Raw genomic sequence first — 19,993 nt, forward strand, 5'->3', positions numbered from 1 at the left:
CGTTACATAGATTACTGTAGCCTCCTGACAACGTTACATAGGTTACTGTAGCCTCCTAACAACGTTACATAGGTTACTGTAGCCTCCTAACAACGTTACATAGGTTACTGTAGCCTCCTGACAACGTTACATAGGTTACTGTAGCCTCCTGACAACGTTACATAGGTTACTGTAGCCTCCTGACAACGTTACATAGATTACTGTAGCCTACTGACAACGTTACATAGATTACTGTAGCCTCCTGACAACGTTACATATGTTACTGTAGCCTCCTGACAACGTTACATAGATTTCTGTAGCCTCCTGACAACGTTACAAGCATGATTCAGAAATTAGGGAGAGATGTTTAAAAGAATGTATGAACTTTTTTCAATGCTAGTTAAGGATACCATAGTTATCACGTTTCACATTGGATTTATGAACTACAAAAAGGTAAGACGTGTTTTTAATTTTAGTGCTGCTCTACACACACAAGCCTGTTAGCTAGCTCTGGTTAGTTTGCTCTGGTCCAACGTTAAACCAAATCGAAAGTTCAAAGACATTTAAAGTTCCTCAATAGATGCCGCTCCTCCATCACATAGTGGACCTGTGAGCCATGAGCCCGGTCTTAAGTGTACCAGTGGTATAAAGTGAACATTGGACTCCAGTAACATCTAAGGAATGCAGTCCTTCAACATTGGCTCCATGGGAAACAAAACACAAGAAAGAGAGAAAAAAGTGCCCTTTTTCTTTTTAGGTGGAATGGTGACGGTGCTAGAATAAAATAGTGAAAGCTGCTTTAGGGTTAAAACAAGCATGCAGGCAGGCAGATAAGAGCATGAGAGAGAGAGAGCTAAGATAAGGTAAAGAAAGAGAGAGATAGAAGTAATGGATGAGAGAGAGAAAGTGGGAGAGTAAAGAAACAGAGTAGAAGTTTGAAATGTGAGAGGGAAAGGGAGGGTCAGTTACAGTACAGGATCCCTCTGGTGGCAATTGTCCATAGAAATTCACCAGTAACATGATGCCATAGTCTAATACTGTAGTGTTACTCAATGGGCGCATCCCAAATGCCACCCTATTCCCTATATAGTGCACTACTTTTGACCAGAGCCCATAAGGCTCTGGTCAAAAGTAGTACACTATGTAGAGAATAGGGTGCCATTTGGGATGTAGCCAGTAACTGGTCTTACTGCTTTACTGTGCCAATAAGCCCTTAGCTCTGCACTCACCAAACCAAAACCACTTGAAATGACAACCGGTAGGCACTCTAACAATGGACATTACAGAGGCTAAGACTGCAGAAGTACAATTGTTGATAGAACTAATACAGCGTGATTTGATTAGGATCTCTTTTAGTCCCGATTTGGATGAAGTCGACATATCAGTAAGGAGTGTTTTCTATGGGTGCCGTGTGTGTATGTCTCTCACCGCGGATCTTGCCGCTGACATGTTCCTTGGAGGTGATTATCTGGTCCATGTCTGTGCGTAACACTGCGTCTAGACGGGATATCTCAACCTCACAGGTCTGGACTAAAGCCTCATACTGAGCCTGGGTCTGAGACAACACCTGCTTATACACCGCCTCAGAGATCTGTAGAGGGGGAGAGAGAGAGAGAGAGAGATCTTGAACACACCCGCAGCGTTCCAAATGGCACCCTATTCCCTACATAGTGCACTACTTTTGACTGTGCCCCATAACTAGTGCACTATGTAGGCATGTCAAATGTAATGCACTATTTAGGGTGCCATTTGGGATGGGGACCATTTGACCAGGGCCCATAACATTAGCTGAACCATACAGTGGCAAGAAAAGGTGAACCCTTTGGAAATACCTGGATTTCTACATAAATTGGTCATTACATTTGATCTAATTTTCATCTATGTCACAACAATAGACAAACACAGTCTGCTTAAACGAACACACAAACAATTATACGTTTTCATATCTTTATTGAACACAGTGTAAACACTCACAGTGCAGGGTGGAAAAAGTATGGGAACCCTTGGATTTAATAACAGGTTGACCCTCCTTTGGCAGAAATGACCTCAACCAAACGTTTTCTGTAGTTGTGGATCAGACCTGCACAACGGTCAGAAGGAATTTTGGACCATTCCTCTTTACAAAACTGTTTAAATTCAGCAATATTCTTGGGATATCTGGTGTGAACCGCTATCTTGAGGTCATGCACCAGCATCTCAAATCATGATGAGGTCAGTAGGTGAAGGTGTATTTTCTTCTGTTGAAGCCATTCTGTTGTTGATTTACTTCTGTGTTTTGGGTCGTTGTCCTGTTGCATCACCCAACTTCTGTTGAGCTTCAATTGGTGGACAGATAGCCTTACATTCTCCTGCAAAATGTATTGATAAACTTGGGAAGTCATTTTTCCGTCGATGATAGCAAGCTGTCCAGGCCCTGAGGCAGCAAAGCAGCCCAAACCATGATGGTCCCTCCACCATACTTTACAGTTGGGATGAGGTTTAGATGTTTTTGTTGTGCCATTTTTTCTCCACACATAGTGTTGTGTGTTCCTTTCAAACAACTCAACTGTAGTTTCATCTGTCCACAGAACATTTTGCCAGTAGTGCTGTGGAACATCCACGTGCACTTTTGCAAACTTCTGATGTGCAGCAATGTTTTATTTGGACAGCAGTGGCTTCTTCCATGGTGTCCTCCCATGAACACCATTCTTGTTTAGTGATTTACGTATCATGGACTCGTCAACAGAGATACTAGCATGTTCCAGAGATTTCTGTAAGTCTTTAGCTGACACTCTAGGATTCTTCTTAACCTCATTGAGCATTCTGCGCTGTGATCTTGCAGTCATCTTTGCGGGACGGCCACTCCTAGGGAGAGTAGCAACAGTGATGAACTTTCTCCATTCATAAACAATTTGTCTTACCATGGACTGATGAACATCAAGGCTTTTAGAGATACTATTGTAAACCCTTTCCAGATTTATGCAAGTCAACAATTCTTAATCTTAGGTCTTCTAAGATCTATTTTGTTCGAGGCATGGTTCACATCAGGCAATGCTTCTTGTGAATAGCAAACTCAAACTTTGTGAGTGTTTTTTATAGGGCAGGGCAGCTCTAAACAACATCTCCAATCTCGTCTCATTGATTGGATGAAGATCAGATCAAATCTGATGACCAATTTATGTAGAAATCCGGGTAATTCCAAATGGTAATTCCACATACTTTTTCTTGCCACTGTAGATAGATAGCTTTTAGGCTTACATTAGCTACAACTTTAGCGTATTGAAGTTACCTCAGAACAAACCAGGCTTCATTTGACCAATATCATGCAAATCATTATATGAAAAATGTTTCATTGCGCCTGAAAATGTTGGTAATTCACTGGGGAGTTGCTGCTTGCAGTTCCTGCTTGCTGTGTTCTGAGATTCCCTTAAAGCTACAGCGACCAATTTGAGAGTAACAGGCTATTACAGAAATTCCAGATAAAACATATATAAAACAAGTCTCAAATATAAGGTAAATGTCTATACATTTCAGCTGTTTCAAAAACATTGCTCTGCAATTAAGATTTTTTACTATAGGAGCAAACATTTCTGTTGGATACTATTTTGTTTACATTAACTGCTTGGCGGGGGCAGTCTCGCATGCGGAGGTGGCGTAAGAGATGTGAAAAATGAAACAAGATTCTAGTCTTTACACTATTGTAATATATCTAGCCGCGGGTATTTTTTCCAATTGCTCTCGGGAATCTATCGTAGTGTAAATTCACTCTGTAGGGAATAGGGTGCCATTTGGGACGCCGGCGCAATCAGGAATGTGGTTAGGAATGGTAGGTTCAGGAGTTTCTGACTATGTGACCTGAATGGGAAAAAAACTTAACATGTGGCTGGGGTAAACTCCAGGTTCTAGGAAAGAACACAGTGCAGCATGTAGGAGGGACAACAACTCACCAGCATCCAGTTCCTCTGTCGCTGTTGTATCTTCCCCTTTAGACGAGGACCAATCAGATTCCTCAACTCTGGATGGAGGGTCTCCATCACTAGGTTGGCTAGGATCTACACACACACACACACACACACACACACACACACACACACACACACGTGTTTCCACAACAGAGAAAAGGACATGGTGTTGTGTCACAAACACACAACTCAACCTATGGAGTGCAGGAACAACTTCTGAGTCACCCATATGAATGGGTTGAGTGGTGTGTGATTCTGAGGATTTAGTACATGAGTCCATGGAGGTGGGAAAGAGGGCAGTGATGTTGAAACACTACATTATGTGGCTCCTCTACAAAACATAATAATAACAACTAAATGTATGAGTAAGGTGCCGTTCCCAATACAAGGTACCATACAATACCTATCCAATACAACACCAAATAGTTTAAAGGCGTGTAATAGATTTTTCTGTGAAAAGTCAACTGAATTAAAAACTGTAATATCATATGTATTCAGTGCTATGCTATTGTCTCCCTAATCTCAGCACCCACAACTTCATGAAATACTATTTTCTCTCTAAAATGCAGTAAAATACTCACACACTCCAAAGAAGCCCAACATGCATACATCTGCTGGGAGTGTGTTTGTCAGAGGGCCAGTTCTCCATTTCCATTTCCATTAAATGGAAAATAATTCAGGGTACAAATAAGATCTAAATATTAAACACATCATTCAGTCAGTATCATCTAAACGTGCAGTGGTCTTGGCTGCAGATTACAAAACCATAACTCACGTGTTTTAATTGAATATGCTTGGACCAGGGCTTGACTTTGCCCACTCTGCTTTAGTCCTAATTGAATAATCGTCTCAATGCAGTCCAGGCAGCATATTGGAGCTGAACAAAGTGGCTAGATACATGACATGCAGAAGATGTTTCCCTTGAGCATAGATGTCCATATAAAACTACTGTGTTGTTGGTGAGGTACAGTCCATATTTTAGGATGCCTGTGATGCTCTGGTGCAACTAACACTACGTAAGCTAGAAACACACTATTAGTCCTTCCAGGACAGCTGTTATTATACTGAGCAAACATAAAACGCAACAATTTCTAATTTTACTGAGTTACAGTTCATATAATGAAATCATTCAACTGAAATACATTCATTAGACCCTAATCTGTGGATTTCACATGATATACAGTGGGGGGAAAAAGTATTTGATCCCCTGCTGATTTTGTACGTTTGCCCACTGATAAAGAAAGGATCAGTCTATAATTTTAATGGTAGGTTTATTTGAACAGTGAGAGACAGAATAACAACTAAAAAATGTTAGAAATTGATTTGCATTTTAATGAGGAAATAAGTATTTGACCCCCTCTCAATCAGAAAGATTTCTGGCTCCCAGGTGTCTTTTATACAGGTAACGAGCTGAGATTAGGAGCACACTCTTAAAGGGAGTGCTCCTAACCGCAGCTTGTTACCTGTAAAAAAGTCACATGTCCATAGAAGCAATCAATCAGATTCCAAACTCTCCACTATGGCCAAGACCAAAGAGCTCTCCAAGGATGTCAGGGACAAGATTGTAGACCAACACAAGGCTTGAATGGGCTACAAGACCATCGCCAAGCAGCTTGGTGAGAAGGTGACAACATTTGGTGCAATTATTCGCAAATGGAAGAAACACAAAAGAACTGTCAATATCCCTCGGCCTGGGGCTCCATGCAAGATCTCACCTCGTGGGGTTGCAATGATCATGAGAACGGTGAGGAATCAGCCCAGAACTACACGAGAGGATCTTGTCAATGATCTCAAGGCAGCTGGGACCATTGTCACCAAGAAAACAATTGGTAACACACTACGCCGTGAAGGACTGAAATCCTGCAGCGTCCGCAAGGTCCCCCGCTCAAGAATACATATACATGCCCATCTGAAGTTTGAATCATTCAGATGTTCATTGGCAGAGGACAACTGGTGAAAGTGTTGTGGTTAGATGAGACCAAAATGGAGCTCTTTGGCATCAACTCAACTTGCCGTGTTTGGAGGAGGAATGCTGCCTATGACCCCAAGAACACCATCTCCACCGTCAAACATGGAGGTGGAAACATTATGCTTTGGGGGTGTTTTTCTGCTAAGGGGACAGGACAACTTCACCGCATCATTTGACGGGGCCATGTACTGTCAAATCTTGGGTGAGAACCTCCTTCCCTCAGCCAGGGCATTGAAAATGGGTATTCCAGCATGACAATGACCCAAAACATAAGGCCAAGGCAACAAAGGAGTAGCTCAAGAAGAAGCACATTAAGGTCCTGGAGTGGCCTAGCCAGTCTCCAGACCTTAATCCCATAGAAAATCCGTGGAGGGAGCTGAATGTTCGAGTTGCCAGACGTCAGCCTCAAAACCTTAATGACTTGGAGAAGATCTGCAAAGAGGAGTGGGACAAAATCCCTCCTGAGATGTGTGCAAACTTGGTGGCCAACTACAAGAAACGTCTGACCTCTATTGCCAACAAGGGTTTTGCCACCAAGTACTAAGTCATGTTTTGCAGAGGGGTCAAATACTTATGTCCCTCATTAAAATGCAAATCATTTTATAACGTTTTTGACATGCGTTTTTCTGGATTTTTTTGTTGTTATTCTGTCTCTCACTGTTCATATAAACCTACCATTAAAATTATAGACTGATCATTTCTTTGTAAGTGGGCAAACGTACAAAATCAGCAGGGGATCAAATACTTTTTTCCCCCACTGTAGATATGCATCTGTTGGTCACAGATACCTTTTTAAAAAAGTTAGGGGAGTGGACCATAAAACAAGTCAGTATCTAGTGTGACCACCATTTGCCTCATGCATCTCCTTCACATAGAGTTGATCAGGCTGTTGATTGTGGCCTGTGGAATGTTGTCCCACTCCTCTTCAATGGCGAAGTTGTGCGAAATTGCTGGATATTGGCGGAAACTGGAACACACTGTCGTACGCGTCGATCCAGAGCATCCCATACATGCTAAATGGGTGACATGTCTGGTGAGTATGCAGGCCATCGAAGAACTGGGATATTTTCAGCTTCCAGGAATTATGTACAGATCCTTGCGACATGGGGCCGTGCATTATCATGCTGAAACATAAGGGGATGGCGTGGGATGAATGGCACAACAATGGGCCTCAGAATCTCGTCGCGGTACCTCTGTGCATTCATATTTCCATCAATAAAATGCAATTAAAGTTTGTCGTCTGTAGCTTGTGTCTTCCCATGCCATAACCTCACCGCCACCATGGGGCACTCTGTTCACAACGTTGCCATACATGTGGTCTGCGGTTGTAAGGCCGGATGGACGTACTGCCAAATTCTCTAAAACGACTTTGGAGGCAGCTTATGGTAGAAAAATTAATATTAAATTATCTGTCAACAGCTCTGGGGGACATTCCTGCAGTCAGCATGTTAATTGCACGCTCCCTCAAAACTTGAGACATCTGTGGCATTGTGTTGTGTGACAAAACTGCACAAAACTTTTATTGTCCCCAGCGCAAGGTGCACCTGTGTAATGATCATGCTGTTTAATCAGCTTCTTGATATGCCACACCTGTCAGGTGGATGGATTATCTTGGCAAAGGAGAAATGCTCACTAACATGGATGTAAACAAATTTGTTCCCAAAACTTGAGAGAAATAAGCTTTTTGTGCTTATGGAACATTTCTGGGGTCTTTTATTTCAGCTCATGAAACATGGGACCAACACTTTACATCTTGCATTTATATTTTTGTTCAGTATACACAGGGCCATGATATTGACATGATAAATCTTGGGTGCCTGTCTGAATAGCACCCTATTCCCTATAGTGGACTAATTTGGCCAGGGCCAGTTTAGGGAACACTATATAGGGAATACGGTGCCATTTCGGATGCAGACCTACTGTCTAATGCCCAACACTTGGACCCCTTTAAAGTTTAGTGTCTCATTTCTACTGAGTAAGTGTGATCACTTCAGGACTTCACAGAGTAACAGTGTCCCGTCCCAAATGGCACCCTATTACCTTTACACCGCAATACTTTATCAAGTGAAACCAGAGTGATTCGACTCTGGGAATGACACCACTTAGTCCCTACTTGTACCTTTACAATGGTAGCAAGCAGAAGACCCAGTCCCACTGTTGGCACAAACAGGTCGACAGTGGGAAGTGGTGATGATAATCGGGGGAAGAGTATGAGTGAAATGGAGCTCTTTTAGGGGAGACCCCACCCAGAGGAGCAGGAGTCTGGCATCACTGACAGAGGGAGGTGGTGAGGTACAACATGTTCTCTACACTGTTTTCTCAGGGGGAAGAGTATTTTCTCCTTCCACGTGTACTCTCAGAAACAGCCAATACTTAACAAACAGCTGTGAAATACACACCGGCTGCCTGACTGACATCCATCATGGCCACTGACCACTCAAGAGGTTTAGCTAAGGCCGGGAATGACCTGCTGTAAGATTGCTCCTGAACTTTGGTTAGCGATCTTGAATACAGTACATATACTGTAAGGTGTTAGCATCACTAATTCAGAATACAATCAAATGAAATGAGATTGACTAAATGTAACAAAGTCCTCAAGAGCTAGAGCCAACTCTATAGTGTTCCTCTCACCTGTGGTGGCCCTCCACACATCATGTCCCAGGTGCCGTAGTGTCCCTGAGCCTGCCTGTGGAGTCGCATCGCATCTGTGAAGGCCGGGGTCTGCACCCTGCACTCCTCTGACAGACCTGGAGGGGGCACCAGAGAGCACACATTTTGGATAGGTTGGCGCTTCTGCAGTGGTGGTGGTGTTTGACGTGTGTCCGAAAGGTGATAGAGAAATTTGAAAAATCTATTCACTTTCACTTTCAGGAAGTAGGCACTCACCGTGTGGGTTGGTTTATGTAGTGAAAATACACCAGAACTCAAATTCAGGGGATCCTGAAATGAGGATCTGTTTCTATTAAGGTCTCTGTATTGTGACACCCTCTAAAAATGAGTGTGTTGAGAAGTGTGGCCATGAACTGAACAGCCACAAGCGGGTGTGCCTGCCTCGGTCTGCCATATGGATTGGCGGATGAGACAGAGTGCCACAGCATGTATACAAAGAATACACAACACACAAACACACCAGAACAGTTGATTAGGTACACCCATCTAAAACCAGGGCAGACCCCCCCACCCCCCACTTACCTTACAAGGTGTTGGAAATGTTCGTTGCGCAATTGGTATTAGGGGACCTAACAAGTGCCAGGAAAACATTTCCCACACACCAGTATACCAGTTCACCAGTATACCAGTTCACCAGTACACCAGTTCACCAGTACACCAGGCTGGATGGGGCCATGGACTCATGCTGCTTACGCCAAATCCTGACTCTGCCATCAGCATGACACTACAGGAACCTGGATTCGTCAGACCAGGCAATGTTTTTCCACTCCTCAATTGTCCATTGTTGGTGATCGTGTGCCCACTGGAGCCTCTTCTTCTTGTTTTTAGCTGATAGGAGTGGAACCTGGTGTGGTCGTCTGCTGCAACAGCCCATCCGTGTCAAGGACCGACGAGTTGTGTGTTCCGAGATGCTGTTCTGCACACCACTGTTGTACTGCGCCGATATTTGTCTGTTTGTGGCCCGCCTGTTCGCTTGCACAATTCTTGCCTTTCTCCTTCGACCACTCTCATCAACGAGTTGTTTTCACCCACAGGACTGCCGCTGTTTTTTGTTTGTTGCACCATTCTCTGTAAACCCTAGACACAGTGCACAAATGTGACAGGTGGGATTGAACAACTACAACCCTCCACAGAATCAGTAGAGGATGGCTCTCAGCTTAGTAGAAGCCAAGCTACCTACTGGGAAAGGACTATATAAAGGAGACCCCTGCTAAATATAACCAAGAGGTATAGCCATATATGGGAAAAAAATATGTCTGACATAAGCTCCAAAAACAGCATCACATATCACTTCATGACTCCACAATAGTCAAGCATACAGGAAAGGCTCAACTTGAGTGTGAGTGTCTGTGATGTAGTGTAGTCATGTAGTAACAGTGGTGGAAAAAGTTACCAGTTGTCATACTTGAGTAAAGGGAAAGATACCTTAATAAAAAAATGGCTCAAGTAAAAGTCACCCACTAAAATATAACTTGAGTAAAGTCTAAAAGTACTTGGTTTTAAATCTACTTAAGTATCAAAAGTAAATGGAATTGCAAAAATATACTTAAGTATCGAAAGTAAAAATAATTTCAAATTGCTTATACAGTGCTTTCGGAAAGTATTCAGACCCCTTGACTTTTTTCCACATTGTCAGGTTACAGCCTTATTCTAAAATTGATTAAATTGTTTTTTCCCCTCTCATCAATCTACACACAATACCTCATAATGACAAATCAAAAACAGGTTTTTAGAATTTTTTGCAAATGTATTAAAAATAGGAAACTGAAATATCACATTTACATAAGCGATTACAGCCTCGAGTCTTCTTGGGTATGACGTTATAAGCTTGGCACACCTGTATTTGGGAAGTTTCTTCCATTCTTCTCTGCAGATCCAAAAGCTCTGTCAGGTTGGATGGGGAACGTTGCTGCACAGCTATTTTCAGGTCTCTCCAGAGATGTTCGAAGAGGTTTAAATCCGGCTGGGACCCTCAATGAGATTCAGAGGCTTGTCCCGAAGCCAGTCCTGCATTGTCTTGGCTGTGTGCTTAGGGTCGTTGTCCTGTTGGAAGATGAACCTTCGCCCCAGTCTGAGGTCCTGAGCGCTCTGGAGCAGGTTTTCATCAAGGATCTTTCTGTACTTTGCTTCATTCATCTTTGCCTCGATCCTGACTAGTCTCCCAGTCCCTGCTGCTGAAAAACATCCCCACAGCATGCTGACACCACCACCACGCTTCACCGTAGGGATGGTGCCAGGTTTCCTCCAGACATCACGCTTGGCATTCAGGCCAAAGAGTTTAATCTTGGTTTCAGGTCTGAGAGACCTTTAGGTGCCTTTCGGCAAACTCCAAGCGGGCTGTCATGGGCCTTTTACTGAGGAGTGGCTTCCATCTGGAAACTCTACCATAAAGGCCTGATTGGTAGAGTGCTGCAAAGATGGTTGTCCTTCTGGAAGGTTCTTCCATCTCCACAGAGGAACTCTGGAGCTCTATCAGAGTGACCATTGGGTTCTTTGTCACCTCCCTGATCAAGGCTCTTCTCCCCCGATTGCTCAGTTTGGCAGGGTGGCCAGCTTTAGGAAGAGTCTTGGTGGTTCCAAAGGTCTTCCATTTAAGAATGTTGGAGGCCACTGTGTTCTTGGAGACCTTCAATGCTGCAGAATTGTTTTGGTACCCTTCCCCATATCTGTGCCTCGACACAATCTTGTCTTGGAGCTCTACGGACAATTCCTTTGACCTCATGGCTTGAGTTTTGCTCTGACATGCACTGTCAATTGTGGGACCTTATATAGACAGGTGTGTGCCTTTCCAAATTATGTCCAATCAATTGAATTTACCACAGATGGACTCCAATCAAGTTGTAGAAACATTTCAAGGATGATCAATGGAAACATGATGCACCTGAGTTCAATTTCGTGTCTCATAGCAAAGGGTCTGAATACTTATGAAAATAATTTCTAAAAACCTGTTTTCGCTTTGTCATTATAGGGTATTGTGTGTAGATTGCTGAGATTTTTTATTTTGGAAAAATAAGGGGTCTGAATACTTTCCAAAGGCACTGTATTAAGCAAACAGCACAATTTTCTTATTTATGGATAGCCAGGGGCACACTACAACATGCAGACATAATTTACAAACAAACAAAGCATTTGTGTTTAGTGAGTCCGCCAGATCAGAGGCAGTAGGGATGACCAGGGAGGTTCTCTTGATAAGTGCATGAATTGGACCCTTTCCTGCTAGCATTCAAAATGTAACGATTACTTTTGGGTGTCAGGGAAAATGTGTGGAGTAAAAAGTACATTATTTTCTTTAGGAATGTAGTGAAATAAAAGTAAAATAGTAAAGTACAGACACCCCAAATAACTACTTAAGTTGCACTTTAAAGTATTTTTACACCACTGTGTAGCATATGTGTGTTTTTGATTATTTTACCCTACTCTTACAATAAGTGCCATGGAATCTTTAGTGACCACAGAGAGTCAGGAAACCCATTTAACATCCCACCCAACACAGGGCAATGTCCCCAATCACTGCCCTGGGGCATTGGGATATTTTATTTTAGACCAGAGGAAAGAGTGCCTCCTACTGGCCCTCCAACACCACTTCCAGCAGCATCTGGTCTCCCATCCAGGACCAACCCTGCTTAACTTCAGAGGCAAGCCAGTAGTGGGATGCAGGGTGGTGTGCTGCTCATGTGAGAGTCTCTTGCATGCTTTGGCTGTGGGTTAGACAAAGACAGGAAATAAATGGAGCGAGTTGGGGAGGGGTTGACAGAGACAGGAAGCCCTCTCTCTGCCCCCGGTGCCAACTCTGGGCTGATGGGTGAGGGTGAAACAGGGCTAGTTTGTCTAGGCATTGGCTCTCATGAGAACACACTGGACATATAGATCAGCTGACCAATTCTGCATCCCAAATGGCACCCTATTCCCTATATAGTGTCCTACCCGTACCTTATAAAGTGCACTCAAAACTAATGCACTGTATAGGGAATAGGGCATCACTTCGGATGCACACCAAGAAAAACGTGTTGCTAGGGATGAAGTTTGAACCCCTTTTAAAACAGGACTGCTATGAATTCCTTTCTTCATAAAAATAACAATTTCTCATACCATGTACCTCTTGGGACATGGGGACTAGTGTGAACCTTTACTAAGTTACATGTATTTACACTGAGTATACAAAACATTAAGGAAACCTGCTCTTTCCATGACAGATGAATCCAGGTGAAAGCCATCATCCCTTGTTGATGTCACTTGTTAAATCCACTTCAATCAGTGTAGATGAAGGGGAGGTGACAGGTTAAAGTCTGATTTTTAAGCCTTGATACTATTGAAACATGGATTGTGTATGTCTGCCATTCAGAGGGTGAATGGGCAAGACAACACATTTAACAATGGTCCACCCCTCAAAGGACATCCAACAACATGGGCCAGCATCCCTGTGGAACACTTTTGCCACCTTATATAGTCCATGCCCCGACACATTGAGGCTGTTCTGATGGCAAAACGGGAGGGGGGTGGGTGGTGGGGGGGGGGGGCAATCCTGGAAAAGAGAATAAATGTTTGATTCACAATATGACTTGTTGGAAACCATTACTTATACCAAGATCAGGGAGCAGATTGCATCCAGAGTAGCATGAAAAAGTGTGTGTGTGTCTGTGTAAAAATATGTGGTAGCGTTTACCATGGTCTCTTTATTTGAGACATTTCCCTGTCCATCTCTGCACTACTGCAGTTGGCGTGACTCCTGCCACAGCCAGATCCCAGTTCCCTTCACATCTAGCCTGTGCGTGTATATTGTTAATCACTTGTTTACAGGAGTCTGCGAGACAGTACCATCAACCGGCTCTCTGTTAGCTTAGAGGCAAGATGGGTTCAGAGTTCAAGTGTATACCATGATAGCGCCTCATGGTAAGATACTGAAACGTACTACAGACAGGCTGACTAATCATGAGAGATCATCTCGATCACATACCATAAGCCGACCATAAGCATAGGACTATGAAAAGTTAAACCAAAAGGAGAAAATGTGCTGGAGAAACAGTATGGAAATAGTCTGATCTTATAGAGAAGAGACAATTAATTATATCTGCACGGCATTGATATATTACATTGATTGAAGTCAGCTTTTGCACAAAAGACAAAATCCCTCAGTTACTATTCTAAACGTGTGGGTGCATTGGTAATGAAGATGTCATCAAGTGACAATACCGTCACCTGCCACAGGTGAGGCCACAGGAACGATGGGCGGTTTTTCTGAGTGGTTGTCATGGACACCAGGTATAACAGCTAATAACAGCAACATGGCAATTTTCCCCCACAGTGACAAGTGCCTGTGAGTCTTCCCTATTCTGCTATAACTCTCTACGAAAGGGAAAATAGAGAAATCAGCCATTCCCTTCCATGCACTCCACTAGCTTTGTGCTAAGGCCTCAGCTTTTAGTGTGGTAATACATTTCTTAAAGAAGGCTTGTATTCAAATAGGACTCAGGCATTCATACAACAGGACACTGAGCCACAAGCACAAAACCAGCCTGCATCCCAAATGGCACCCTATTTTGGAAAAGCTGCACACTATTAAGGGTGCCATTTGGGACTCAGCCCAACCCAGTCCTACCCCAGCAAACAATAGATCCTCTGAACGTGATGCAAAACACTGTTGCTAACACTTTTACTGGACTGTACTTCATGATAACCAATTCCGCTGCGAGTATGCAGCAAGCCACACAATGTGTGTGTGTGTATTGGTGGTTAGACTTATCAGGTTGTTTCAGATTATATCACAACGCAGTATCTCCACTGACACACGGCTCTCGACCTTCGCCTCTCCCGAGTCCGTACGGGAGTTGCAGTGATCAGACAGGACCGTAACTACCAATTGGATACCATGAAATTGGGGAGAAAAAGGACTATATATATATATATATATATCCAACTGAGCATTCTTAACAGCCTTGATTGAGTGTAGTCTGGCCCAGGGGTGTGAAGGTGAACGGAAAGGCACTGGAGCGATGAACCACCCTTGCTGTCTCTGCCTGGCCGGTTCCCCTCTCTCCACTGGGATTCTCTGCCTCAAACCATATTACAAGGGCTGAGTCACTGGCTTACTGGTGCTCTTCCATGCCATCCCTTGGAGGGGTGCTTCACTTGAGTGGGTTGAGTCACTGACGTAATCTTCCTGTCCAGCTTGGCGCCCCCCTCGGGTTCGTGCCGTGGGGGAGATCTTCATGGGCTATACTTGGCCTTGTCTCAGGGTAGTAAGTTGGTGGTTTGAAGATATCCCTCTAGTGGTGTGGGGGCTGGGCTTTGGCAAAGTGGTTGGTGTTATATCCTGCCTGGTTAGTGTCTCCCGACCCCTCCTGTCTCAGCCTTCAGTATTTATGCCACAATAGTTTATGTGTCGGGGGGCTAGGATCAGTCTGTTACAGTTGAAGTCGGAAGTTTACATACACACATCACTACACAAATTTCTTGTTAACGAACTATAGTTTTGGCAAGTTGGTTAGGACGTCTACTTTGTGCATGACACAAGTAATTTTTCCAACAATTGTTTACAGACAGATTATTTCACTGTATCACAAGGAAAATGATGTGGATATATTGAAGGAACATCTCAAGACATCAGTCAGGAAGTTAAAACTTGGTTGCAAATGGGTCTTCCAAATTGACAATGACCCCAAGCGTACTTCCAAAGTTGTGGCAAAAAGTCAAGGTATTGGAGTGGCCATCACCAAGCCCTCAACCCTATAGAACATTTGTGGGCAGAACTGAAAAAGCATGTGTGAGCAAGGAGGCCTACAAACCTGACTCAGTTACACCAGCTCTGTCAGGAAGAATGGGCCAAAATTAACCCAGCGTATTGTGGGAAGCTTGTGGAAGACTACCTGAAACGTTTGACCCAAGTTAAACAATTTAAAGGCAATGCTACCAAATACTAATTGAGTGTATGTAAACTTTTGACCCACTGGGAATGTGATGAAAGAAATAAAAGCTGAAATAAATCACTCTACTATTATTCTGATATTTCACATTCTTAAAATAAAGTGGTGATCCTAACTGACCTAAGACAGGGAATTTTTACTAGGATTAAATGTCAGGAATTGTGAAAAGTGAGTTTAAATGTATTTGGCTAAGGTGTATGTAAACTTCCAACTTCAACTGTATATACACCTTAGCCAAATACATTTAAACTCACTTTTCACAATTCCTGACATTTAATCCTAGTAAAAATTCCCTGTCTTAGGTCAGTTAGGATCACCACTTTATTTTAAGAATGTGAAATGTCAGAATAATAGTAGAGTGATTTATTTCAGCTTTTATTTCTTTCATCACATTCCCAGTGGGTCAAAAGTTTACATACACTCAATTAGTATTTGGTAGCATTGCCTTTAAATTGTTTAACTTGGGTCAAACGTTTCAGGTAGTCTTCCACTAGCTTCCCACAATACGCTGGGTTAATTTTGGCCCATTCTTCCTATATCTGGAGTATTTCTCCTGTATGAATTCTCTCTCTCTCATATCGACTAAGAAAAGCCACCTGGCATTAACTCCTGAGGTGCTGACCTGTTGCACCCTCTACAACCACTGATTAGTATTTGACCCTGCTGGTCATCTATGAACATTTGAACATCTTAGCCATGTTCTGTTATAATCTCCACCCGGCACAGCCAGAAGAGGACTGGCCACCCAGTCTAGGGTTCTTCTTAGGCTCCTGCCTTTGTAGGGAGTTTTTCCTAGCCACCGTGCTTCTGCATTGCTTGCTGTTTGGACAGCTGGCAGGCCTGGACATGTAGGGGGAGTACTATGACTTTGATTGGCTCCAGGCCTGGACAGGTAAGGGGAGTACCATGGCTCTGATTGGCTCCAGAGGAGGGGCCAACAAGGGGTGAAGATTCTTGAGCTTCTTATTGTTCGTACAAAGAGTCAGAGACGATAGTCAATGTGCACCCAATGTGGTCTAGGTGTTAAAAAATATATATCCTATTTATGAGAATGTTTTAGTAACCAGAGCAGATTACAGGAGCAATACGGTTTAAGTGCCTTGCTCAAGGGCACAGACAGATGTTTAACCTAGTAGTCGGCTAGGGGATTCGAACCAGCAACCTTTCGGTTTCTGGCCAAACGCTCTTAACCGCTAGGCGCCGCCATAAAAATAGGCAAATGATGAGTCTATGAGAAAAAAGTATGTACTTATAGTTCTACTAACTATATACTGCATGGAAATGACTGTATAGAGGATGCTTTAAATCAATCAGCAGAAGACATCTTCAAAGGTCAAAATGGACACAAACACTGTGTCAGCACCTTGTCATTGTGTGTGTGTCTGTGTGTGTGTGTGTGTGTTTGTGTGTGTATGCACGTGTGAATGCATGTGCGCTTTGATCCCAAGTGAACACGGCTCAGATCCTCCCAGGGCGTGGGGTGTTAGTGGTCGAGACATGCCAGTGTGTTTATTTAAAGTGCATTATGGGAAGGTGCTGACGTGATGTCGGAGGACCATCAGTGGATCAGTGCAGTGATCACCATTTTATTGTTGAGCTGCTTCTGCAAACTGTGGGATCCTAGCAAGTCTGTTCATGTGATTTCATCGGCCCACTTTGTCACTCAATGAATAATCACATATTGTTTCACCTTCCTGTGAAATCCTCCCTAAGGGGATTTCTCACTTCTCCAAGTTTCTCTGAAAATGTGTGTTTGTGTGTGTTGGATGAGGTACAGGAATACACACAAGCACATTTACGATTGACATGGAAAGGGGGGGCTCACCTCATCCTATACCAATGTGTAGCCCATTAGGCCTCTGGACAGAAATAATGCACTATATAGTAAATAGCGGGCCATTTGGGATGTTGCCCAAGACAATAACTTCCATAACACATTCCTGCCCTGCTGCGTTTCACCGTCACTGATAGACCAGCTCATTGTGATGGTATGCAAACTTTCACAAGACACACACAGGTCTGTGTTGTGAACAATGGCAGTGAGGCAAAAGAGCAGTAATTGGTCAAGGTGGAGCTGAAGGAGAGTCTATGTTGTTCTCTATCTGAGATGGGTAATCCTCTGTCATGCACCACCAATGGGTTTGTCTGCATGAGATGATATTCTTGCTGTAAATGTGTAGTGTAGAATTTTGAATGGAAATCAATTTCAGGTCCCGACAAGGATAGTATATGCTGTTTGTGTGCGTTATTATGACAGTGTGTGTGTGGTGTGTGTTCAGACAGCTCCTCACCATTGTTGCTGTGTCTGACACAGTCCTGAAGCACAGCGTGCCACTTCTTCTGCTCCTTCTCGGTCAGCACACAGAAGTAGTGGTGGCGGGCATACGGGTGCCACAGGATCAGGGGGAACTGGGTGGCACACTTCACAAACGGACCACTGCCCACCTTGGCCTTTATGCCTAAAACACAAACACACATTCACGTTTATAGGTGTTCATAGCCTCCTCAACAGGGCACCAAAACAAAGAAAACATATTGAATCAGAAAAGGAATTCCAGAACTTGTCCAATAGAAAACACTCATTGCTAAATGTTTTGCTACAGTATTCCCTAATGAATATGGCCCAGCCAGTCACTGAGTACTTGATCTCACATTGGGGAAAGTGCTGGTTATACCAAAATCCAACAGTGTCTAATGATCAGCTGTTTATTATATACAAATCAGCTAGTCAGGTGTAACCCATTCATCTCTCACCTGGCAGGCTGGTGTTGATCAGTTCAAGATACTCCTCCATGGAAGTTAGAGCTTTGTATCCAGCACAGTTGATGGTTCCTTTAGGGTGCAAGCTCCTCTCGTGAGCCTATCAGAGAGTAAGGGTGCAGTTTCAAGAAAAGGTGAAAAATGTACAAACCGTTCAGAACCATCAAATCACAGTTAAGGTTGTGACCTAAACGATTCAGACTAGCTGGCATGTAAATCTGTCTGATTATGAAAGTAAAAACAAATCTAGCAACAACAAAAAAAGAGATGGTTTCAGTTTTCCGACCAGCCTCACCACTTTGTTTTCGTAGAAGCTGATGTTGTAGGTGTCGGCCACGAAGACAAAGCGGTTCCTCCATCTCTTGTTTTCCTCCAGGTACTGGAACAGACCCCCAGAAAAGATGGAGCGGTCCTCCAGAGGGTTCTACCACAACAGACAGTTAGCATTAGAGCTGCTATCACTTGTATTATTGTACTGCATGCAATTTGGTTTGTTTAGAGAACAAATCGATACAATTCGATTCGATGCACTAACAACTGTTGCATAAACACATTCATTTTCCATTCTAAATGAAACTCTGAGCTGGGCCTGTCTGTGCAGACTTCTGTTTGTCTGTTTCTGTGTGTGTGCGTGCGTGCGTGCGTGCGTGTGTAAATGATGTATGTCCATGGTGTATGTATTATGTAGGCACTTGAGCTGAGCCATAAGGGAGACTAGGCATCTACTACCCCACTACGACTATCAGATCAGATCATTTTTTTACCTACGCAAAAACAAAAGTATTTTTCATTCTATAGCTTGTTCTCCATCTTCTTTTTAAATAGTAATCCAACATGTTTTCAGCACTTATTTCCATGATCTTTCTAGCCGATTAAACTCAACTCCACAATTTACGATGGAGTTGATTGGCGACTAGTGTGGGCAGACTGGAGCTCCAACAACACAAAATGTTTATCAAAAACTACTGATTTCAGCACCCAATGAATAGTGTGCAATTACACAGGACAATGTCATATTGTATCGGCATCTAAGTATCGTGATAATATCGTGTCATGAGGTCCCTGGCAATTCCCAGCCCTAGTTAGTTAGTACCAGCAAACGCTGTAATGATGGTCCTTCGTCCCGAATGGCACCCTATTCCCTATATAGTGCACTACATTTGACCAGGTCTGGTCAAACATACTGCACTACAAAGGGTATAGGGTGCAATTTGGGACACAACTGTGGTGTTTGCAGTTGTACAAGTGATGCTGATCTGCTTGGTCAGTTAGTTACCAAGTCAATTACAGATCAATCAATCTAATTCAGACACTATTTAAAAGGAAGGACTGAAAACCACACACTAAAGCAGTTCAGGAAATACATTGGACACCATTGGTCTAAACATGTCTTGTAACATACAGAGAAGGCATCACGTGTGTGGAACAACAAGGTCCTGACACAGACAGGCTGTATGTCAAATGGCACCATAGGGCTCTGGTCAAAAGCAGTGCACTATACAGGGAATAGCGTGCCATTTGAGACTCATACATACAGTAATGTCAGGTCTGATATCATTTGACACGCTGGTGGAGGTTGAGACTGGATGGCTACAGTGAGAAAACACAGGTGTGGTATATTGTTTACACCACTTTGTTTTTAGATTTCCTGTTGTAGATCAAATACTGGAACTCAAACAGCATAATCCCCAGCTGAGCAAGAAAGGAGGGGTGGTGGGGTGGAGCTGGAGAAGAAGAAAGGTTATGTGTGCTTG

The 19,993-nt window shown here is 43.3% G+C and overlaps 1 protein-coding gene across 1 annotated transcript in view; it reads right to left on the minus strand.

Annotated features, from left to right (window-relative positions):
- niban2a (niban apoptosis regulator 2a) overlaps positions 1–19,993 on the minus strand; it is a 49,380-nt gene that overhangs the window by 6,156 nt on the left and 23,231 nt on the right. The window contains exons 3-8 of the mRNA XM_029709601.1: positions 18,535–18,663; positions 18,234–18,339; positions 17,771–17,938; positions 8,521–8,636; positions 3,906–4,010; positions 1,408–1,570 (exon numbers count right to left, since the gene is read on the minus strand). Coding sequence (XP_029565461.1) covers positions 1,408–1,570; positions 3,906–4,010; positions 8,521–8,636; positions 17,771–17,938; positions 18,234–18,339; positions 18,535–18,663 — 787 coding nt within the window. The remainder of the gene's footprint in view (positions 1–1,407; positions 1,571–3,905; positions 4,011–8,520; positions 8,637–17,770; positions 17,939–18,233; positions 18,340–18,534; positions 18,664–19,993) is intronic.

The sequence above is a fragment of the Salmo trutta genome, chromosome 23 (genome assembly GCF_901001165.1).
Source record: "Salmo trutta chromosome 23, fSalTru1.1, whole genome shotgun sequence".
NCBI lineage: Eukaryota > Metazoa > Chordata > Actinopteri > Salmoniformes > Salmonidae > Salmo > Salmo trutta.